This window comes from Podospora pseudocomata (genome assembly GCF_035222375.1).
Source record: "Podospora pseudocomata strain CBS 415.72m chromosome 1 map unlocalized CBS415.72m_1, whole genome shotgun sequence".
In the NCBI taxonomy this organism is placed as follows: domain Eukaryota; kingdom Fungi; phylum Ascomycota; class Sordariomycetes; order Sordariales; family Podosporaceae; genus Podospora; species Podospora pseudocomata.
Window position 1 is genome coordinate 7546920 of NW_026946363.1, and position 22910 is coordinate 7569829.

Genomic DNA, 22910 nt, shown 5'->3' on the forward strand with positions numbered 1-22910 from the left:
CATCACGGGGTCCGTTTTCACAACCGCCGCTGCAAACTGCCCGAACCACACACATCCCCCAAACCCAACTATGTCGGACATTTCGCTCCGGAGAAGGCCGGCTTGTACCAAGTTCCATCGTGCGTGCTTTCTGTAACAAACCCAATTGCATCCCATGCCTATGTCCAGTGACATATGCTGGAGAAAGACCCTGTCATTTCAGGCACAGGGAACACAGCCAAACACTTGGTATCAACCACACTACTACTACACCATGCAAATGCATCGTCATTATCTCTCTCTCTCCCAGCCATACCTCCGCATCGTCATTTCTAGGGATTCTCAGGGTCCTGACAATTGCCCGTGCGCCATTCCCATACACCATCGAAATACGGAGTACATTGGTACATTCTTCCCCATACCGTGATGTGATGTGCATTTTTCACCCCCTGTGAAGCTCCCGGCCCTCGACAATCTAGACCCCAAGTTGTCCAAGAATGCCTCATGATCATCAGGGGAACCGCAAAGCAGAAGCATGGCAATATCTCCCGAGAGGCTTTAGCAGGCGCCAGAGAGACTGATCAGCTCATCTTTTCAAAATAAGCTTCTCCCTCGTACCATTCCCACGGGACGTATATCCGCACGCACCCGAGCTACCTTCCACCTGCTGTTCTGCCCGAGGCTTCTTTGTGATAGAGATGTCCCTCGCCATCATCCTTGGGCTGTTGGTGTATGTACTTGAGTAGCCTAACCATGCGCAGTCTTCTGAAACAGTCATGATAGCTAGCGGCCTACTGCCAGGACAGTCCGTCTCCCAACAACTTCAACAACCCGCGGCATCAAATGACCCTGCATGCTGGATAACAATGGGATGTCCAACGGCTTGGGGCTGGGCGGGGAAAAACGCAATTCGCAGCCGCAAGCGGGGGCAGGGGCAAGCTCGAGACTACGCTATCTCATGCACAATGACGTCGAAATCTCTATTGCCCAGCCCGGATCCTGGTCGCTTGGCGGGTACGGACAGGGCGACACGTAGAACCCTGGAAAAGAAAAGAAGGGGACCCTTCAACCGTCAATGACATTTGGTTAACCAACGAAGATGCAGCGAGGACACACCTAACGCGAGCTGAGTTCCTCTTTTTTATTTTGGATGTGATGCCGAGTCTGCAGGTCAAAGTCAGCTCGCCTCTTTTCAGTAGGTTGACATGGGTTTGGGGCGTATTCATCATAATAATGGTTGCAAAAATATATGAGTGATAATTCTCGTCATCATTATGTTAAGAGTTCCATTCAGCTGCCCACGGATAAATCGCATCAGCTGGAGTTGGCTGACTCGGTATGTAATGCAATTGGCATGGTTGGGCACTTGCAGTTGTTGTGGATTCCCAATTATCTTCATACTGCACACAAACAACCTCCATGCCCACTTGGGTCATCACGTTGGGCTGGCATATCAGCAGCTACATTGTGGGACTCAACAGCAGCCCAAATGGCCATGAGTCCTAGAACAGAAGACCGCAATCAGATGAAAGAACGGCAAACTCATGGGGCAGAAAATATGATTCAAAGGTCTGTCATCTCATCATTCCAGGCCATAACCCATACCACCGACGTACTAGGATTGCTGCCATCAAGATCTTGACGACCCAACCGTTCTTGTTCGTGCCCGCATTCTACTTGCTACCACGCCCAATGAATGGCAGCTTCTGATAGAGGTGTTTCTCACCATGCTGTTTCCTTTTTTGGCCTGCCTCTGCCTTTTTGAGTCCAGGGAGGACGACCTACGCTCCTTCCTCCTTCTCCACACGGAGAGGCTCGATGTTCCAGATGCCTTCGGCATACTCATTGATACAGCGATCCGAGCTGAAGAAGCCCATTCTCGCTACCGATGTGATGCACTTGGTAATCCACTCCTCCTGATTTCGGTACGCATCGTCCACCAACGCTTGCGTTTCAATGTATGAGTGGAAGTCGTCAGAAACAAGATAGTAGTCGCCGTGGTCCCGGACAGCCGAGATCAGAGCGGCAAAATCTTGTGTGCTGCCGAAGGTGCCCTTCTCGATTTCCTGGAATACCCGGTTGAGATCGGGGTCGATCTCATGCGTGCCGTACGTGTGTGCGTGGCGGAGATCCTCAACATCTTCAGCAAGGTTGCCGAACAAAAAGATGTTGTTCTCCCCGATCTCGCGCGTGATCTCGATGTTGGCACCGTCGCAGGTACCAATGATGAGACCACCGTTGAGTACAAACTTCATGTTACTTGTGCCAGAGGCCCTATAGAGATTGGTGGTTAATTTCCGTGCTGCGGCAATCAGGAAAGGCATCACTTACTCAGTACCGGCAGTCGAGATGTGCTCGCTGATGTCCGAGGCAGGAATGATGATCTCGGCCTTGCTCACGTTGTAGTCCTCGAGGAAAACCACCTTGAGCAGGTCGCCAATGTCCTCATCGTTGTTGACCACCTTACCCACACTGTTAATCAAGTGGATAATCTGCTTGGCCATCCAGTATCCCGGAGCAGCCTTGCCGCCAAAAATGGACACTCTTGGCTGCTGCTTCTTGCGCTCCTCGGGTGACATAGCCTTGAGTGTGAGGTAACGATGGATAACACCAAAGATGTTGAGCTGCTGGCGCTTGTACTCATGAATACGCTTGACTTGCACATCAAATAGGGCGGTTGGGTCGACGGTGACGCCCGCGCTCGCCTTGATATGCTTGGCAAGACGCTCCTTGTTGGCAAGCTTGATGTCGGCCCATTCCTTGCGGAAAGCCTTATCCTTGACGTACAGCTCGATCTTGTTGAGCTCATTGAGGTCCGTCAAAAAGTCCTTGCCACCAGTCTTGCTCGAAATCAATTCGGACAGACGGGGATTGGCCTGATGAAGCCATCTGCGAGGCGTGATACCGTTTGTGACGTTGGTGAACTTGTCGGGGCCGAAGATGGTCACGAAGTCCTTGAAGATGGTGGTCTTGATGAGATCCGAGTGCAGCTCAGCAACACCATTGACCTTGTGAGAACCCACAATAGCGAGATGAGCCATGCGAACCATCTTGGGCTGCGACTCCTCAATGATGGAAACGCGCCCCAAAAGATCGCGCTCCTCGGGGAATCGGCGCTCGACACTCTGGAGGAAGTAGAGGTTGATGTCGTAGATGATCTGCAGGTGACGGGGAAGAAGATGCTGAATCAGGGGAACAGACCACTTCTCGAGGGCTTCAGGGAGCACGGTGTGGTTGGTGTAGCCGAAAGTGTTAGTGACGATGTTCCAAGCCTCATCCCACTCGAGACCCTCCAGATCAAGCAGAATGCGCTGGAGCTCGACAACCGCGAGGGTTGGGTGGGTGTCATTGAGCTGGATGGCAACCTGCTCGGGGAACTCTTTCCAGGGGCGCTTGGACTTCTTGAAACGACGGACAATGTCGTACAGCGAGGCGGCAACCCAGAAGTATTGCTGCTTCAGACGCAGCTCCTTTCCGCGCTCAAGGTTGTCGTTGGGGTAAAGCACCGCCGAGATTGTCTCGGCGCGTTGCTGATCGGCCACAGAGCTTTCGTAGTCACCGTTGTTGAACTTCTGGAAGTCAAACTCGCCACTGGCTGCTGTGCTGGACCACAACCTCAAGTTGTTCGTAGAAGGGGTCGCGTAACCAGGGATGGGCACATCGTAGGCGACTGCCTTGACGATCTCACCGCCCTCCCAGTGGGCAACGGTCCTCCCGTTCTCATCAGTCGACTTGCGAACGTGGCCAAAGAACTGGATATCAACAGTAACATCGTGTCTAGGGAACTCCCAAGGATTGAAGTCCAACCAATAATCAGGAACTTCCACCTGGTACCCATCAATGATCTCCTGTTTGAAGATACCATAGCGATATCGCAAGCCGTAACCCCAAGCTGGGTAGTTGAGACTGGCAAGACTGTCCAGGAAGCAAGCGGCAAGGCGGCCCAAACCACCATTGCCGAGAGCAGCGTCGTGTTCTTGTTCAATCACATCCTCGATGCGGAAACCAAGGTCGGCGAGGCCAGCTAAACAGTTGCAGATCAGCATCGTGCTCAAATGCCGCACCCCTTCAGAGCCCACTCACCCTTGGCCGTATCCTTTTGTCCGATATTGAGCATAGCGTTGTCGAGAGCCCTTCCCATCAGGAACTCCAAGCTCAGGTAGTAAAGTCTCTTGCTGTCAACGAACGTCTGGCGCTGCTGGGTGCGGTTCCATTCAAGGATAAGGCGATCGCGGAAGGCGAGACTGCATGCCGAATAAGCTGCAGATTCGTCGCAGTTGAACATGCTACGAGCGAGCGTGGTCTCGACATGACGGACGACCTCGGACTCGAAGCCATCTTTGTCCTTGAAACCGCTGACCTGATGCTTCAGCCAGGCCTCACGCTGCGGCTCAGGGATGGAAGCTAGATGCCAAGGAGACGTTGTTAGCGCATGCACCTGCAGGTTCTTGGCACCCCGCCTGTCTCACACAAGCCCTTGGGAATCCGTGAGGGGCAATCAAACAGGTGGGGGAGCTGCTTGCGCTCATCGCCCGACCATGAGAGCTGTCACCAAAGCTCCCGAGACATGAGCAGCCCCTTCCCTCTCCATGAGACAATTGGCTGGAAATAGACTCAACATACCTTCCACACTCTTGATCTCTCCGGCACCGAAGCCGGTAAAGGTGCGTTTGTGCTTGGGCCGAGAGATGCCCGCTGGGCCGACAGAGCCCTGGATGTCCACAATCGGGGCTCCCATGGAGGGGCGACGCTGTCTGGTGGGGAGGGATTCGGACGCCATGGTGAGAAGAGGCTTCCAAGTTGCCGGACTGGAAGAAAATGTCAGACACCTTCAAGTTTGTTCCCTTCAGAGGAGGGGTTCGAAGTTTAAAAGAGAGGAAAAGGAGACTACAGGCGGCAAAAGAGCCAAGGCAAGTCAGGCACGCTTACGTAGTAGAGGGCAAGTCGATAAGATCAGCTCAGGCTTGAATTGGGCGTGGTGGGGTAGCTGGCTGCTCTGGCGTGTCTGGGTGTCACTGTCTAGCAGCGAAGCTATTGGCGGTCTAGGCAATGGGGCGGGTAGATGAGGTGGTGATGGTTGTGTATAACGATGAGAGAGGAGCGGCGGGGAGTGCAGGACAAGAACCCCACACAAGAATAGTTGTAAGACGGAGAAGAGATGGAAGAGAAGAGAATGAGACGACGAGGAGCTGGTGGGAAGAGCCTTCCATATAACTTTTACGCCCGGTCGGTCACCAACCGTGTGAGCCAAACTTAGCAGCAAAAGCTCCAGGAATCCTGCTCCTGCCTTCCTGCACAGCGCCGTTCGCACTCCCGGATCCATGCTGTCCTGTTGTGGATGGCACCCGACTGAGGAGAGAGGTCCTTGTGGACAGAACTGCATCCCCTGCCCATGTACCACCCACCACCTCCACCACCACCTCCACCACCACTGACCACCTCCTCCTTCCTGCAGCTTTTCAATATGGGGAGCTTTCTGGCCCTTTCCTTCAAGGTGCTTGTCTACGACTTGATTGGCTTTCCTGGTGCATTGGTCCTCCGCATCTCCTGCAACTCGGCCAAGTCACGACCTTGGGCCGTGCCTGTCTCCCTTTCAGTCGACATTCTGCATGGCCGTTGACACGAGTTGCGATGTGATTGTGCTGCTCCGACCAGGCCGAGACGTTGTTCGGATGCGTAACGCGGGGTAGGTGATCTGGAAGAGCCGAGAGCCATATCTCTTTCCACCTGGCGGATTGTCATCAACTCGCAAGTGGAAATGCCACTGGTTTGTTGTGGCGTGGGGCTGGGACACAGCTGCTGTGATGATTGATTGGGCTTGGAGAATCCCCCACATTATGCCTGAAACTCTGCATCATCATTCTTATATCTAAGGGCGGTAGCATTGGGTTATCCTGGCATTCCCCCGGCTTGACAAAGCAGATCGAGATCGTAAGGCCATCATCATGTTAGGCATTTGCTTCATCAACCAACCGAACCGGCGCCAAGCATCACCAACACACCGAGCCTGCAGTCTTCAGCCCAACTCTACTCCACTCCGAGCCCACCCAGACTGCCCTGCTTGACGTGTTGCATCATTAATGTCTTATTAGTCGAGATGACAGACTTGAATACAACGTCGTTCAAGGCTAACATCCCAAGTCATGAGGAGATCTCATAATTGGGTTGATAAGGTGGCTATCAGGTAGACACCCGCTGCCGAACATGAACACCACTCTCACTGATCTGGAAGTATGCTCATAATATGGCAGAAACAATGCCAGCCAATTTGACTGGGACTCTTTGACCTATTTCTTCGAGAGCTGTCAGAAGACTTGCGATAAAAAGCACGAAAGGAACATTTTCATACAAAGAAAGGGTGGGCAAAACGTGTTTCAACCACACGGCACGGGACGGGCTCGGGAGACCCAAACACCAGGCAAGGTGCCCATGTCTTTGAGTACATCAAAACAAACATTGCGGCTCGGGAACATCAACAAGGGGCTTGCCATGCCTTGTGACCCTGGACTGTTATTGTTAGAGCGAAACAATATCCCGCAGAGCCATTCCCAATACGACCCAAAAGTACCGGACACTCTAACCAAAAATATGTGGTTGGCGCCCTCTGAAAGTATCTTATACATGAAATTTTGATTCTTCACCCCAGCTCGTTGCAGACAGCTCGAAAGGGACTTCGGGATCTAAGATCATCTATTTAGTTGGTATGGATAGATAGGAGGACAAGACTAATAAGGTGTAGTTGGAAAGGGCACGGGTCGTCTCAGACGCCCATCATCCCTCGCTTTTCACTGACATGTCTTCAGGGACCTGTTTTCTCCTCCTGAAGCTCCATCCTTTTTTGCCTTTTCCGCCTGTCCATCCCTCGCTCCTGCTCCGGAATCGTAAAATCAAAATAAAAGACAGAACGTTGCTCAAAAATAAAAGTCGTCGTTTCACCCATGGCCTTGTACGCCGTGTCATATGCAGAGGAAAGCCCAGGCTGAAGCTATGTCGTGTGTTGTGAAGTGGGTTCGGTGTTCAGGATATCGGGTGAGAGGTTTTTGGTGGATTACAATATTCCTGCAGCTAGATTCCCCGATAAAGGGATCTGTACATTATCAATCAATAAGGAGAGATTCGAGTGTCGCTATTTGCTGACTTTCCTCGGATCGAATCGTGCCTGTGTTCCTTGGTAGGATGGGAGGGTGATGCTTTCGGGATCAACAGCTGCCAGGCACAGCAGTCCTGAAATACGCCCGATCGTGCGGGGAGTACGCCTCCAACTCTGGAGGATGCATGAGGGGGCATCTATAGAATACCAGAATCCTTCAGCGCGTTGTTCAGGATCGTCTCCTTAACCGCAGCAAAAACCAGACGGATGTTGCTAGTATCTGTCGCTTGTGTCAAGCTGATCGATCGTTAGCATCATAACAAAAGCAAAACGACGGCGGGACAGAGAACAACTTACTGAGGGTAGAGATTTAGATGTGCCCTGTTCACTTGGTTGAATCTCCAGAGCAGATACTTGGCTGCCTTGTTGACGTCGTTGCCTCCCGAGTAATCGGGGAAATAGTTGCTGAGTGGAGATCGGCCCAGTTTCTGCTTGAAGATATCAACCTTGTTCAAGAACAAGATGATACTCGTGCGCATAAACCACCGTGAGTTGACTACCGAGTCGAAAAGTAGTAGTGACTCCATCATACGGTTCTAGAAATCCAATTAGCATCACGGAGACATAACTTGATGGGCCACGAATCGCGTACCTGACTGCTTTCTTCTAGCAAGACCTGATCGTACTCGCTCAAGGCCACACAAAAGATGATGGAAGTGACGTTCTCAAAACAGTGGATCCACTTCTTGCGTTCGCTGCGTTGACCACCCACGTCAAACATGCTGTGAACTGTCAGTGTTGTTCCAGGCAAGACTGGCAGCATGAAAACTCACTGAATACTGAGTTGGCCCATCTTGAATCTCGTCTCGTAGATACCTGTGGTCTTCGTTCTCGCCCGAAGCACATCCATCTCATTGGGGATGTACTCCTTGTGTGCGATTCTTGCAGCCTCGTCAAAAAAGCTGCCGGTGAAGTTAGATGCCAGTCCGTGCCCCTCAGTTCAAACACAAGAAACTCACTATTCCGCAGAGTCCATCAAGTAGAACTCTGTTTGCCTTTCCATGAGCTGCTCCTTGGCCGGGTCGTTCCATAATGACTGGATCGCCACGCTGACCTTTGCGTCAATGGTCTGTGGGTTGGTATCGAGGGAGTAATCAATCAAAAAGTCGAGATGTCGCTTGTTCTCATCCAGTACTGGCTCGATGTCGAACTGGCGCATGGCGCTGGCGACCGATTTGGCGCATTCCAGCAGGTTTTTGAACACGGTGGGTCTGTAATTCTTGAGCTCCTCATGCGAATAACCTTTTAGGTGGATGATTTTCATCTGCTTCACAATAGTTGACTTGCCGCTCTCACCAGAGCCTGCGTGTGTAACAAGTGGTTAGCAAATAAGGAAAGTCGCGACTTGGCGGCTCGCGCGGCGAAGCAGACAATTGACGTACCTAGCAGTAGAATCTTGCATTCTCGGCGCAGCCGTTTTGAATCTTCCTCCAGATCTCTGTCAATCTTGTTGCTCCTCTTCCGCTGTTCCGACTCCTCCCCGCTCGTGCTCATGCACGACCCCATTGTGACCATGAACCTCAGGGGACGGTCGTTGCGAGTGCTGGATGAGGTCGCGGGCGACAATTGGCTGGCAGTAGAGAGGCTGGCCGCGGCAGTGTCGGCGGCGGCAGCAGCTGAGAAGGCGCGACGGCGGGTTGCTGCCGCTGGCGACGTGGGCGCTCGCTTGTCCTTGGATTTTCCCTAGAAACCCATAGGCGCGGGCGGTCGTGGCTGTTTGCGATGGCTGCGAGGTGCTGGGTGATGGATGGATTGATGGTGTCGGTCGGTGAGGGTGAGGGTTCGGAATGCCGAAATGCCGTGCAGAGAGAAGCCGTCTCTGTTGGGTTCGAGGTTGCCTTGTGCAGGTCGTAGAACTGCCTTGGCCGGGCGGAGAGAGGTGGCCTTGGATCCCGATTGAGAGAGTCGAAGAGGTAGCGATGCAACAACACAAAGACCCGCCTCGGACCCCCTCCCCAGCTTTTGTATGGGGCCTCAATGGAGCCTCGAAGCTCAAGCAAGTCGAGGGTCTGATTCGGCAACAAGGTCAGGCTGGCGATAAAAGGCGAATGGGTGTTGCTTGGGAGGACCAGTCGACCGACCGTGAACTATTGTGTCGCTCTTTCCCTTGGTTGTGTTGTTTTGGTTTCGCTTTCAGTCGGGGCGCTGTCAAACCGTTGACCGTTGCGTTGCGGGAGAACGGGACTAATAAGCCGTCACTTGCACTTGCTCCCGTCCTTGTCACGCACTACTCAAGCGTGACTGGTGTCGGTGGGGACAGGCCGAGATGGATTGAAATAGCAAAGGGCGATACAATGCCTGATATCCTCGTTATTTTGTCGAAACCACCTGAGATGGTGATGACAGAAGGAAAACTGGAAATGCAAGCACCTGGAAACGGAAGTGGAAGCTGGCAGAGGACCTGGACGGGAGCACGGAGCACAGACCGGGGAGCCTTGAGGTGGTGGAACTGGAGTTTTTGCTCGCCCTCTTTCGCTTCACCACGCTGGCGCATTTTACGGCACCGTAGCCCAGGCGGCAGCTCCCCAGGGCAATTAGACAGCGCCTGGGGGGGAAACATGGGGTCCCGGGCTCTTCTGACAGGGCCAAACATGAGATACCTCGAGATGCGACACACCGCACTGCAAAGAGAAGGTATCGAGTCTTGGTGTTCCAGGGGCCGCATTGGCCACCGTCTCTTCACCACAGGAGAGCCTTGCTGGCCGTGCTCCGTGGCCCACCAGGCTGATGATGGGAACGGGTCTTGCTGGTAACGCAGATCTTGCCCCACAGAATCACGAAATGGATGCCGTGACAAGTGGGTGCGAGATCCAGCACGGGAGCTCCAGCTCGACGTGCCCATCCACCAGGTACAGCGTCGTGAGTTCCAAGCCTTGTTGGACGCGTTGAGAGGCCATTGTACTTCCACCGGGTGTGTGTTGGACCGGCCCAATACACGCTCCACCGCAATGAAGCTGTCAACGGGTACCCGTCCAGAAATAACTGGATGGGGACGATGGATGCAAGTGCTGGTTAGTGCACCGCCAAGGCGCTGTGTTAAACCCATTTCAACATCCCTCACAGTCCGCTCCTTCCATTTGCCGTTCTCAGACACTTTTGATTTCCAAACACGCAGGGGTCATAGATTAGATTGCCTGCTAACCTTCTTCACTGGCTCTCTGCATTATTTGACCTTTTCGTCGACGGGATGAATGCGTTTGTCCTCTGTTGCTGGGTATGGAATGGCAACAATGACGACAAGCAACAAAGGAGTTTGAGAAGAAAGATCTGAGCTGATCAGGGTTCAACCACGTGGTCCCCCTTGCCAGCATCTCACCACTGGATATCAGCCACGGATATCAGCCACGGACCTCTCGCCCCGGCGCCACCAACTACGACCTACACTTACTAGTCAGGAACCACCACACCACTCTCTCAACGCCTCCTCACCCTTTTATCGCGAATCCGCCTCTGAGACTATCCGCTCCCCGGATCGGCCATCGTGCGGTGAAGTGTTGTGGAGATCAGGGAGTTCTTTTTTCACATGGTGTCTCAGAACCCCCTATTGTGTTCTGCCCCCGTTTCGACGTCTCACTCCACAGCCAAACCAGGTATGAACCTCAAGATCCCAACTCCCACGTGTCTTTCCTTTTCTTTGCCGCCTTCCCGTGCCCCGGAAAATCCATTTCTCGGAAGCTCACGGACGACAAGACTTCCAAAGCAGGACAAAGATGCAGGGGTGAAGACAATTGGAAAACCGTTTCTTGCAACTTGTGATGCGGGAAGAGCTGTGCCTCGCATTGGCTCGAGACCGACTTGGCTGCCATCGCGCTAGCTTCTCACCTTGGCGTCTACATGCATTGACAGAGACAAAGTTGACACTCTGTTACAGTGGCTTCACGCTCCTCCCTCTTTTGCATTTTTTGAGCTGCCAGATGCAGACACCGATGCCGAGAACCACAATGCAACCTTGCCAGCCAAGCTTGCGATCGCGAATATGTTTTTGGACAACGTATAGGGCAGAAAAAGAAAACCCTACGGCGCAGTGCTTGGGAGCCCAGCTGAAACAGGCCATTTTCTGCCTTTCATCCATCATCTGCCGTTCACCGCTGGACTTTTGAGTGATCTAAACGCCGCGTCTCCTGCATCCGTCCGCTCGCGCCGGGAGTGCACTGGAAGAGGCAGCGAAGTCAGCAGTCCAATCGGTAGCAATCCCCCGATGCGCTGTAAGCCCTTGCCGCAAACCTGCACGCCTCGATCTAGGAAATACACCAATCAAATTCTGTGGTAAAAGAGCCGGGAGCCAGTGGGCACTGTCTCATAGGGTTGCTTTTTCCTTCTGCGACTGCATAATTGACGCAGTTATACATGCATAAGGTTGGTTGATGATAGTTGGTGGGTGGTTGACGCAGAAAAGGGGCAGAAAAGGGGCTTCAGCTGTGGTTTGAAGAGCTGTAGCAACTTGGAGAAACGGGATATTCTATTCGCATCCACCGTCCATGGGGAAGGTAGCCAACAGGAAACTGCATGTAACCTCCAGCGTAGGATGAGTGACGTACTTGATAGATCGCAAGCATGATCGGTACGGATTATTCAAGACATCCCATAGCACACTTGACCTTCAGAAAAGCCTAGAAGAAGAGCGGTTCGCTGTAACTTGTGTTCAACATTGGATAAACAATTTAGCCCTCACAAACTTAGATACCCCAACTGTCCACCCGCTGCCAACGCCCTTCCCAGAAGCCCCGAAGAAAACCCCGCTGTTCACTCCGCAAAACTAAAGAACCTAACACCGTTTTCCGTGGACAATAGGAAAAAGAGGCTCCTGCATGAGAAACCGCAGCAGGCAGCTAGATAAGCATCGAGTGCGATCTGATGCCCTTTGGCCCCAACTCACTGTTTCATTTTGTTAGCGGAATTGTCCGTCAAACTCAATGGGGTAGAAAGAAAGACTTACTTATAGTCCACCCTGCTGAAGCTCATACTTCTTTGTGCCTCTAATCCGGCTGGGTCCAAGTTGTGAATGCAAAAGGCCAGGCGCGCTGCTACCTGCGCACCCAGAAACATGGCTTCCTCGAAACCGTTCTTTGTCCATTCCGCCAGATAAGTGGGCAGCGTAGCCAGCTTGATGTTAGTGGGTGTCTGGCTGTGGAAATGATGGCTTGTCTGCAGCTGACCGTCTGCGCCCACAATCTGGCCTTGAGGGCCGCCGGGGACACCGAGGCTGGCGGCGGTGGTGGCGGCTTGAAGCAACGGGTTGACGCTGCTGCTTGTGGGCAATTGGCCAGTGAATGAACCAGTGGGTGTCTGCGAACCAGTTCCGGAAGGGGTGCCGATGTTTGATGGCAGCTCCGAGGTGAACATGGTGGCAGAGGAAGGGGAGATCAGGTGGCGGGCTTGAAGGGTTTGCATGATATTGTCCCTTAGGCCACGGATGCGCGCTCCGTTGCCGACAAAGACCAGATTTTCCCAGCAACTAGGGCGCATGTACATTTCATCGATGCCCTGTACGGTGTGGTAGATGGTGGTGACAATCCGATCGATTTCCTTGCGGTCCGCAAACAGGAAGCGCTCTAGGCCCACCTCGATATCACGACGGACCCGGCGGGAGATGCGCTCTGTAGCTGGAGCAGCAGCAGGGGGTTGAGCTGCTGCTAGAGGCGCCGCAGCATCAGCAGCAGGTTGCGCTTGCTCTCCTCCTGTCTTCGCGGCAGGTTCATCGGGTTTCGTTCCTGCATCGTCAGTCGACACTGCAGGGGCAGCACCAGAATCGGCCATCTCGACGTCCTTGGACACCCCGTTCTCTGCTGGAGCGGAGGCTGAGGGAGCCGGTGCTGCAGGGGGCGCAACAGGGACATCCTCAGTCACCAATTCTTCGTAGTGAAATATGGTCTTGGTTCGCTTCGAATTCGGCAGTCTGGCCTTGGCCGCAGCAGCGGCATCGGTCTCCTGCCCCTTGCCCTTTCTGCCAGCCTTTGCCTTCTCCGCCTTGAGCTTTTCCTGTTTCGCCAAAAACTCACGGGTTTGACCGCTGACGACCAGACTGGCCACATCAAGCACGCCTTCCTCATTGACCACCTTCTCATCGCCATCGATACCCAGGTCATCATCAGCGCCCACCACAGTGGTGACAATCTTCGGTCCTTCTGTCGGCGCAGCCGATGATGTCGCTGTTCCGTTGCTGTTAGTCGCGGATCCCCCCTCTGTCGGCAGCTCCATAAGCTCCTTGGACTCGGCGACATAAGGCAAGACCTCACAGACCGGGCTCTTCTTCAGTTGCTCCGCCATCTCATGATCAAACCCCTGCTCCTTCAGCAGCTCCATCAGCCTCTTGGTAAAGAACTCTCCGCCGCTGATTCCCCTTTTCCTCTCCTCGTCAGCCTTCTCGCTGTCCCTGACATTCCCCGGCCCAACATCATTGTGCCCAACCACCCTCCCTTCATATACACATGTAACGTCCACCTTTTCGAACCCCACATCCACCACTGTCATGTTTGGCCATTTGAGACCGTACTGTGTCGCCAATCCGCTGTGAAGCAGACACAGCGCGGGGGTCTTTGTCTTCTCAAACACGTAGCGTGAAATCACCTCGCAGTCCGCCTTTGTCCACTGCGGACTCGCCATCAGCATGATTGGTGTGTTGTGGTATGTCGTCGTCAAGGCTTGGTGAACATGTTCGAGAAACGCCAAAAACGCCTCCATGTGCACAATGTGGCCTGCCTGAATCGGATAGATGGCCCCTTCCAGTGAATCAACATCCTCCACCCAGTCAAAATCGTCCTCGCCTTCTCCCTTGACACGGGCCGTGGTCTTGGGTCGCTTGTACGTGTGGAAGGGCCTAAACTGGCCCTCCACTCCTGGGTCAGGAAACATGCGAGTCGGAAACCGGTGCTGTGGTGGTGTGAGCTCGTTGCATCCCATCTGAGCCAGTGTTGTCTGGGAGCCGGGACAGATGATGAGGACCTGTTCCTCGCGCCATTTGCCAGTTGAGCCAGACATTGTATGTTGTTACCCCCCTCCTCTTAATTAGATCCGAACTGTAGCTTTGTATCTTGTTCCCTTTCTTTGGCAGCAGATGGGTTCCTCTCGACCGCGGCGTGGGCTTGCGTTCTCAATGGGGGAGTGTAAACCAAGGAGCTAAGGCTGCCGGTCAACAGAATGCGAACATCCAACTCGGGTGGTGGGTATCGAATTGGCGAGAACTAGAATTGGCGGTGCGTCACAAACAATATTCAAATCGCCTGCCTGGTCGAGACGTCGCAGATATTTTGATGCGCCAAAAATCAAAGCTTCGCGCTGTGTTGCGATTTGTGTTGCTGGAGCTGAGCTTCAAATGGTGGGAGAAAGCGCGGCTGCGGGACACAGACTGACAGACAGGCACGACTCGGAGCGCGTCGTCCTGTGCAAGAGAGCTCTTGAAATTTTGGGTGGGGCGATTATGTAAGTCACATGCCGTCAGCAGTACAACCCCTGAATCGGTGGTGGTTAAGCACACGCTACATTCGGCAGTCTTGAACAGCAACTGGGTGCCGTAGTCTGATTTGTATAATATATTGAAACAGCTTGGTCCCAGCTCTGATGCCTGAGAGTATCATTCATCATGCCTATACTGACCCATATGAGCCGTAAGTGCCAAAGCCGTAGTTAGGCCACCCCCATAAACATTACTAAATACAGAGATTCCAAGGTATATCAAAATCGCCCAGTCTCCCAGTCCACTCGTCAAGCTCCCGCTGGCAGTGAACCATGACCCTCTCCACCAAACGCCCAAGATCGAGGCGTTGAATTCGCCCAAACCCATCCCAGTTCAACCCAAGACCTGTAAAACGCCCAGTCATGAAGGTATCAGCCGTTGCAAAGAAAAACCACCAGCCCTACCTATTCCACACATTTCCCCCCAAGTCTCGGCCTCGGCTTAGGCCTGCCGGCTAAACAGAAGAAAGGTGCATGTCCTATGACATACAAACATGACCACCCACGTATGTCCCCTTTCACACTAACAAACGCCATCAAGCGCCGTACCGCCATCCGCTCAAGAAAGAGCGACCGAGCTTCCTTCTGTGCTACCAGAAGGCGAGATTATTCTTAGGGCTTTCGCGCCATTCGCCGCCTTGGTCTCTTCCTGAGGATGTTCAGTGGCGCTGAGAAACTCATTTTCCGTAAGGGGGGTCCGCGGTTCTCTTTCACTCTCCTCTTCCGCCGACGAGGGCAGTTCAATGTTCTGCGGTACCGGTGGGACCTGGTCGCTTTCATGACTCTTTCTCTGTTCCAAGTTGGTCTGGACTGCAATGGCAGTGCTGACCGATGACGAGTTCTTTTGGTGGCGAGGGCTGTTGGGGCGTGAGTCGACTTTGATCGAGTTTTGCTCCTGACCGCTGGTTGAGATGGCTTCGTCGATAGAAACATCGCCAGCAGTATCAACATCCTCGGTGTGGGACGAGATCGAGAGAAATGAGTTGCGAACGGGGCTTCGAAGTGACGACACGTCACCGTACTCAGTTTTGCTACCGCGAGACACGCGAGCCGGACTCCTGGCGGGAAGAGGAGGCGGAACTCGTTTTGCGATGGTTACTACATTGGCGCCTTTGGCTTGGATAACCTGGGTGACTTGCGAAGTGCGAATCGACGAACGTGTAGGCTGCGCAGCGGCGGTAGCGACCTCACAGATGATAGGCTCCTCCTCATCCTCTTCGTCATCTTCGTCGTCGGCATCTTCGTCGCGCTCGTCATCCGCCTCTGGGAGAGATCCGGTCGAAGTTGCAGGGGCATTGGCATCCCTAGAAATTGTTTGAGTCTCCTTCTCAGCCACAACTTGCGTTTCCCTCGCCTGCTCTACGAGCTTCTCCTCCTTGACCTCCTGAATTACTTCCATCTCTTTGAACTCTGCAATCTGTGCTGGGGGTACCTCCGAGGAGCGTTTCCGGAGTCTTTCAATGAAGCTTGTGTCAACTTTTGTGTAGTCAACTTCCTCAGGTTCAACAACAGTAGGCAACTTGTCGGACATCGCGTCTTTCCCGTCATCGCTATTTGCGCGGCTAAAGCTGGTTTCAGCCTGGCTCGTCACGTCCGTCTGGGTGTAGGCATCCGTCACGGCGGTGGCCTGTGTCCTCGACGACATGCAGCTGCCTCGGTTGCTCCTAGAAACGAACGTCTCTATGCTCTGGCGGCTGAACCGAGCAAAGACAGGGCTTGTCGGACTGGGGTGGTATTCGAACTGTGTGCTCGTCGGTCTCAACTTGGAGCCAGCTTCGCGGATCTCGATACCGGCCATTTCAAGGCCTATAACGCCAAAAGGGTCCGGGTCGTTGGCGTCGGGAATGCCGAAGGAGAGGGTCGAAGGTGTCGGCGGGGGCATTCTGGGAATCTCGATGACCGCGTCTCCGGGAGCCGGTTGCTGTGCTAGCCACTCAAAAAGGGGCTTGTCAAAATCAGTTCGACCCTCGGCAGCCTTGATGACCTCAAATAAAGGACGCATTTCCGGGATAGTCTTGGGGACGTTGCCAGCAAGGATGTCTAAAACCGAAACATTGGCGCTGTAAAATCTTTCGTTTTCGTTCGTCCGTTCTGTGACCAAGGATCCGTCAAGTGCCACTGCTTGATGCTTTCCCCTAGCCTTCACATACGTCAATACAGTATCACCAATTTCCTTCCACTTGATTTCCGGTTCCGGGCCCTCCATGGCAGTTAACGGCCCCACAGCGAGGCTGACGTCGTCGCCCAGCATCAGTCTCGGGCGGGTGAAGAGCTCCAGGGTCTGGACGCTGTTGATTACCAGAACGCAGTCGTATATGTCGACACCGATCACAAAGCCAAGCTCGGCTGTGTGGAGTATTATTCCAGATGGAGGTGACCATGTTCCATCAGCTTTCCGAGCGGTGATGAGACCAGCGCCACCGGAGCCCGACATCCAGAGGCCGGATCGCATACAGGAGAAGATGGCGATACCAACGGCATTCTGTATTATTCGAGGCGGGATCTTTTTGGTAGTGTATATCTGTGCAGACTGCGATGGGGGATCGGTAGGTGGTGATTCGGTTCGTATTGGTTGCGCTTCTGGAAATTGAAACCCATCGACTAGTTTCCCGTCAGCTTAAATGAATAATCATCCGTCTGGAATGCGGCGTAGACCCACAGCAGAACGACTTTAGTATTCTAGCAGCCTTGTCACATTCCTTGTCGAGCGTTGTCGGCCAGTATGTCTCGCGATCGAAACGGGTAGGTGTCTTGCTCGCTGCCGATGATGTGCTGAGACGATGGGCAGGGACGGCGATCTTTCCGGCCCATCCAAAAACTTTCCCAAGAGCCCCCGGTGTTGAAGCCGGGGCATCCGTCACCGGTGTCGATGCCGTCGTCCTGGTGCTGCTGATACTGGCTTGCCTCGGCCGCTCCCACGAGGGGAAAAAGGACGAAACACGCTGCATGGTGGTGGACTGTGGCGAGCTCGACGCCGACCAGGCCTTTCACCAAGCTCGTCTGAATAGGGGAGGGAGGGGGAGACTCGCGAACGGACGATGGTGGGAGTTTTCAATCTGACCCAGGCAAGAACCTGGAAAACCCAACCAGATCCGACCAGTGCCGAACCAAACAATTCCGGGCCAGTCCCGGCAGCCCGACTGTTGTGGACAAGTGACGTGGGCGATGATCACGCCAACCGAGCGCGCAGCTTGGAAAAAAGCAACCACCACAAGGGACGCACTGCACAGGGGAGTTGACGGCCCTGAATGTGCAACCAGGGCTTGGACGGCCGTTAGCGCGGAACCTGGCTTGAAGATTGTATGATGCAAGGCAAGGACATAGGCATGCTCCCGTCCATAGAAGGGAGGATATGCTAGAGGCTTTGGGAACAATCCGACTGCCATGTATGTTCTTCAGTCCTCATGAATATGGAGATTCCATCCAAGCGAACATTGACAATGGTGTGATGCTCAGGAAGAAAGCAGCTGGAAAGGCTTGACCTACTATAGAAGTACTGTCCTAACAATGATTCATGGACTGGGATGTGCTCCAGGCGCGAGATCACGGACCAGGGTGTTTCTGGGCGGACAAGGATGCTGCAGCCTGGGACCTAGCGCTTCTGCTTGAGTCGTAGGTTGCAATGCGGATGGCGATGACACTCTCTGCTGCCGTGCCGGTGATTCTCATGCAGAAGCGTTTAATCGCGAGATGGCGGTACCTCGGATCGCTCGACTGTGAAAAAGCATACAGATATTGTCATTAATTTGCGTCTGGCTGAGATGGGTCTGATGATGCGGCGGCCATTGAGAGCACGTTCGGGTGTCAGCCGGGCTCTGTGTCGTTTAGGAGCGTCCAATGCCGATCTCTTGATGTCTTGGACTTGCCCTGCGCCGTTCGGAACCAAGTGGGGGGTCGGATTGGGCGGCGACGAGCATGAGCGAGCACGGGTGTGGCTGAAGAGGACAGGAGTATCGCAAGGTCGAGGCAGCCGTATTCAGGAGGGTCGATGTATGTATCAGGTCAGGTGGCAGAAGAAATGGAGAAGGGGGCGATGCAAGACACAGGAGGATGAAGAAGAAGAAAAAAAGTGAAGATGGTGCGAAGAAAGCACGGATGGAGGGGTTTGTATCCGGAGCTTGCAGTTTGCTGCAGTCAGCGAGTGGAATCTAAAGACTTTCCCAGACAACTGGAAGCGACCTAGCAAGCGAGTGTTGAAGCTGCTGGATCCGGAGCGAAATGATGGCGGGACGATATCAAGAATGCATCCCGGAATGGCTCCATTCTTTTCAGCTTTTGAGAACACCGACGAGTGAGAAGCCAGGTGTGCTCTGGAATTCCTTGGACAAAGAACGGGAGTCCCTGCCAAGTGGTGAATAAGGTTGGGTGGGTGACCATGGCTGGAACATCGCTATTTCACCCGGACGGAGCCCTGCATTGTGCCTTTCATATCACTTGTGAATAGGTTTGAAAAGTTCTTTTTGTTTCCTCACCATCGCCCAACAATGTCCCGTTTGTCACCCCTTTCATCTGACCGATTTTGCACTTGAACCTCTGAGTTTGATGCGATGGTTTTATATTGTTCCCTTCCTGTGGGATGGTGCGTATACATATGCGCAATATGGGATCCCATACCTTGAATGCGGCAGTGGCGGAGGCTGTGAGCTTGATCTTGGATGCGAACTGTGGAGTTTCAGTGTGGGCCTGCAAGACAAGCGGGATCCCACATCGAACCGTCCCCACTTTCCATACTTTTAAGCTGATGCACTGACCACTTTTAGTCCCTGGTTTTGACCCCACTTTGGATCAAGGACAACGGAGACGACATCTCGTTCCTGAGCTCGGTAGGTGTTGGTTCGATTTTAAACATCAGCATCTTGCTAAGTTTGATTCGGCATTATTTCAGTTTGCTGATTCAAAACTTGTTTTCTTTTTCTTTTTCTTTTCATTGTGCAGGAATGTTGGAGCTCAAAGTTGCCTGCTTCTGCCCCTCTCTCCACTGAAAACAGCATGGTCACTCCCAACCTCGCCCTCCCCACGAGACACCACCACCAAAGTTTCACATACACATACACGGACACAGGTACAGAAACACAGGCGGAAAATGCAAAATAAATTAAACACAGGGCATTTCCTAAGCGCAGTCAGCCCTCAGCCACATCCGCCTTCATATGCTACTGAATGAATGATCTGCCTGGCCGACCGTTTTCGTCTGCCGTCTGTGCCTTCAGCTCTCGGCCGGTAGTCTCGTTGACCCCGCGCGGTGCGCAGTTGGGTTTGTTCAACCATTGAAACATCCTTTCCTGGAGTGATTGCACGGACCCCAGGATGCCTTGATATTGCTGCCCTCACTTCAGCCCCCTCGCATTGTTTGCTTTTTGATATGCTTCGGTTGGGGCCGGGTTGAATCAGTTGGGTTTCGGTGCATGTTGCGGAGCGACACTGGTCACGAATTGGGTGTTAGTCAGGGGCAATAGGTAGAAGAAAAGGAACATCTACCTGACTCCAGGAACAGAGTTCAGGCATCAGAGAGCTGTAATCCGTACGAGTAGAGCCCAGGATATTCGCCGATGAGTGTGAAGCATTCTCAGGTCTCCCGCTTGTCTTTCCACCTTAAAAAGGCCCCTCGAGCCTTGGTATGCGGGTTATGGCTATGTAGGCTGGGTGATCGACAGCATCTTGTCAACAACTCCAATACCCCCCAATGTCACAATGTAACGATGGCTTACTCAAACAACGGTGCTGCGGCGCTGCGTCTGATGCAACCGCAACAGTTTAGGACGGCACGGCACACAACTATTACAACAACATTGGGATGACAAAACGATAAGCAACATATGGGACGAGATGAGAAAGTGGGGGTCGGTAAGTTCTGATACGATCTATGGTTTATCACTCACCTTCAAAACCTCTGGTTCAAGTCATGACGCTCTGTCCCATTGAAAAGTGTGGGAGTCTCATCTCACTCTCTATGTCAGGCACACACCACAGTCTTCTCGAGAGAAGTGCACCTTCTTGTCAAGCACAGTGATGGATGCCTGCCCTCGGACTGTTTGACCAACCATTATTGCTGCTTCGAGTGTTACACCACTTCCATGCCTTGAGTATTGAATAGCAACACGTAGAGGCGGTGCTGGTCTCCGCCCAATACGCTCAGGTCGCCGGTTACAGGGTGAGTGAGTCAAGGTGTCCCATATCAAGGTAGACAAACATTATCGCCAACAAAGGTGTTGGCGGACTCGAGACTGTCCAAATTGCATGGAATGCTTACCGGTCTCCAAATATCAAACATGATTCCAGTAGGTGCTCTCAACGTCGTGAAATCTGACCAAACACGCCAAAACAAATGACAATTGCTTGCATTCTCTGTGTCTAGACATATTTGTGTAAATGTAGCCATGTTCCGTAACACCTGTCCCCCAAATAAGATACACGAACACCTGCCTTCCTGAACCAGCCAGTCCCACAACGTCTAATGCTGTATTATGTTGTTCGCTGATGAAAACATCAAGAAAAGAAAAAGAGGTACACGTTGTAGGTCTAAGATATTATCGTAAAAGGTCGTGAGGTGTGTGATGTGATTATTTACATCTTTTGAGTGGAGGTCGTGTCGTATGATTGCTGTCGTGAGCTGCTGCCTTGTCACTCCCATGCATCAGACCGAAGGGGCTGGTGAGCCAAAGGAGCTGAACGTGCCCGAAGACGTGGGGCTGGGCGAATCCACTGGGCTGGAAGAACCCGATTGACCCGGGGAACTGTAAGGGCTGGGGTAGGCGGACGTGTTTCCATACTTGATGAACATCGGCCACGGGCCCCCTGAGATCAAAAACCGCTCTAGACCCAGAGAGTCAAAGTTTTCTTTGCACCTCGAAGCAGACTTCTTATACCAGCCCTCAAATCCATCCTCCTGATGTACCGTATTCCAGTCGTCGCTGACCACGGGCAGAAAATCCCAAACCTCCCTGGTGCGCGTATAGGCATCACCGCTCTCAATATCGCCTTCCAGGTGAAATCGCTGAAGCGCAGTGAGCTTCTCCTTTAGCCCGGTGAATAACGAGCGCCACCGTCCGTTGTGTAGGTGTATGCCTCCGATACTGAGCTCAAGTGGCTTAGCGAGGCCACGACCGCCAAGTCGGAGTCTCTCGAGTGTGGGGGAGTGGCGGAGTAGGAAGGACTTGAGATCCTCCTCAGAGCATGAGATGCCCTCGAGCTTCAGATCCGTGAGCCTTTTGTAGGTGAAGTCACCGGCGAACAGAGCCCTGAAAGAGAGCTCAAACTTCTCGGCCGGCGCATGATATGTGTGGAAAGCTAGACGCAGGTGTGTGACATTGTTGGCGGACTGAAGGACCCGTCCCAACCCGTTGATCGCTCTGGACCGCGAGGCAGGGCCCATCTGACGGGGAATATCAAGCACCAGATCCAACCGGGAGAGGCCTGCAAACGTCTGGGCACAGTCGAACCATCGCTGCCGAGCATCTGGATGACGAAAGAGCTCCAGGGGTACTTGATCGATACTCAGAGACTGAAGACGAGCGTGAGGGAGCGCGGAAAGGATGGCATCAAGGTCCTTTGAGGCGCGAAGTCGGTCTTGTTTGCGACAGTGGTGATACGAAAAGACCTGATCAAACAAGTCAATGCCGTACGGGTTCTTGGTGAAGTTGATATCAACGACCTCCAGGTTAGGTAGCCGCTTCAAAGTGGCCTCGAGCATAGACTGGCGAGTGTGTAACGGAGCCACCAGGGTGGCACGCTCTTCGAGCTTGTGATAGCGAGACCAGCCCTCCTGAATGAAGTCATGACCCTCGCGGCGCCTCAGCCACTGATGCAGAGAGGTGGTTTCTTGGGCCCGTCCCACATCTACTTTTGCCAAATGGAAGACCAGTGACCGGGGCTTGCCAAGAAGACGGTCATGGCGAGCAATCGAATGTAGCCTTTGAACATCATCTCTCCATTCTACTACTGCAAAGTGGTCTAGGAGGAGGTAGTCGTATCCTATATCGGCAAATTTTCGTGATGCCAGGCGGAGGGCCGTTACGGTAGGCAGGTCGCAGTATTGGTAGACGATTCGCACCAGCTCGATGGGGAGGAGGTCCATGCTGGAGGTGAAAGGAGCATGGGAGGACGAGATCGGCAAGCACCAGTAGGTCCCATATGATGTAGATGAAAGTGATGGAAGCAGGAGAAGACAAGACAGATATCAGAAATATAAGCCAACCGTAATTCAACGTGGGTGAGGTTATGACGAATGGCAAAAGTGGCGGGCGAGAAGGGAAAAGGCGGACTTTTGATCTTTATACCGCCAAGCAGAACCGATCTGGCGGGCTGACACCGACACAACAACCTTCACATC

At 53.2% G+C, this 22910-nt stretch overlaps 6 protein-coding genes across 6 annotated transcripts; all 6 read right to left on the reverse strand.

Annotated features, from left to right (window-relative positions):
- Window positions 1–1692: 1692 nt before the first annotated feature.
- GPH1_1 (Non-essential glycogen phosphorylase) lies at window positions 1693–4025 on the reverse strand (the record flags this gene model as incomplete). Its single annotated transcript, XM_062883140.1, has 2 exons — window positions 1693–2253; window positions 2311–4025. The coding sequence occupies 2 exons, from the start codon at window positions 4023–4025 to the stop codon at window positions 1761–1763; spliced, it is 2208 nt and encodes a 735-aa protein (XP_062749973.1). The 3' UTR covers window positions 1693–1760.
- Window positions 4026–4030: 5 nt separating this feature from the next.
- On the reverse strand, window positions 4031–4759 carry GPH1_2 (Non-essential glycogen phosphorylase; the record flags this gene model as incomplete). Its single annotated transcript, XM_062883141.1, has 2 exons — window positions 4031–4383; window positions 4603–4759. The coding sequence occupies 2 exons, from the start codon at window positions 4757–4759 to the stop codon at window positions 4031–4033; spliced, it is 510 nt and encodes a 169-aa protein (XP_062749974.1).
- A 2507-nt stretch (window positions 4760–7266) lies between these two features.
- On the reverse strand, window positions 7267–10621 carry GPA2,MOD-D (Guanine nucleotide-binding protein alpha-3 subunit; the record flags this gene model as incomplete). Its single annotated transcript, XM_062886815.1, has 7 exons — window positions 10518–10621; window positions 8512–10447; window positions 8089–8431; window positions 7903–8031; window positions 7722–7851; window positions 7427–7665; window positions 7267–7366 (listed from the first exon to the last, which is right to left on the reverse strand). The coding sequence occupies exons 2-7, from the start codon at window positions 8642–8644 to the stop codon at window positions 7267–7269; spliced, it is 1074 nt and encodes a 357-aa protein (XP_062749975.1). The 5' UTR covers window positions 8645–10447; window positions 10518–10621.
- A 1029-nt stretch (window positions 10622–11650) lies between these two features.
- Window positions 11651–14479, reverse strand: ARP9 (Actin-like protein arp9). The gene is made up of 2 exons (XM_062886816.1): window positions 12066–14479; window positions 11651–12004 (listed from the first exon to the last, which is right to left on the reverse strand). The coding sequence occupies exons 1-2, from the start codon at window positions 14105–14107 to the stop codon at window positions 11959–11961; spliced, it is 2088 nt and encodes a 695-aa protein (XP_062749976.1). The 5' UTR covers window positions 14108–14479; the 3' UTR covers window positions 11651–11958.
- Window positions 14480–14615: 136 nt separating this feature from the next.
- QC762_123970 (uncharacterized protein) lies at window positions 14616–18014 on the reverse strand. Its single transcript, XM_062886817.1, has 3 exons — window positions 17241–18014; window positions 15773–17182; window positions 14616–15697 (listed from the first exon to the last, which is right to left on the reverse strand). Exons 1-3 carry the CDS (start codon window positions 17527–17529, stop codon window positions 15141–15143), a joined length of 2256 nt encoding a protein of 751 aa, XP_062749977.1. The 5' UTR covers window positions 17530–18014; the 3' UTR covers window positions 14616–15140.
- Window positions 18015–21215: 3201 nt separating this feature from the next.
- Window positions 21216–22655, reverse strand: QC762_123980 (uncharacterized protein; the record flags this gene model as incomplete). Its single annotated transcript, XM_062886818.1, has 1 exon — window positions 21216–22655. The coding sequence occupies one exon, from the start codon at window positions 22653–22655 to the stop codon at window positions 21216–21218; it is 1440 nt and encodes a 479-aa protein (XP_062749978.1).
- Window positions 22656–22910: the final 255 nt, after the last annotated feature.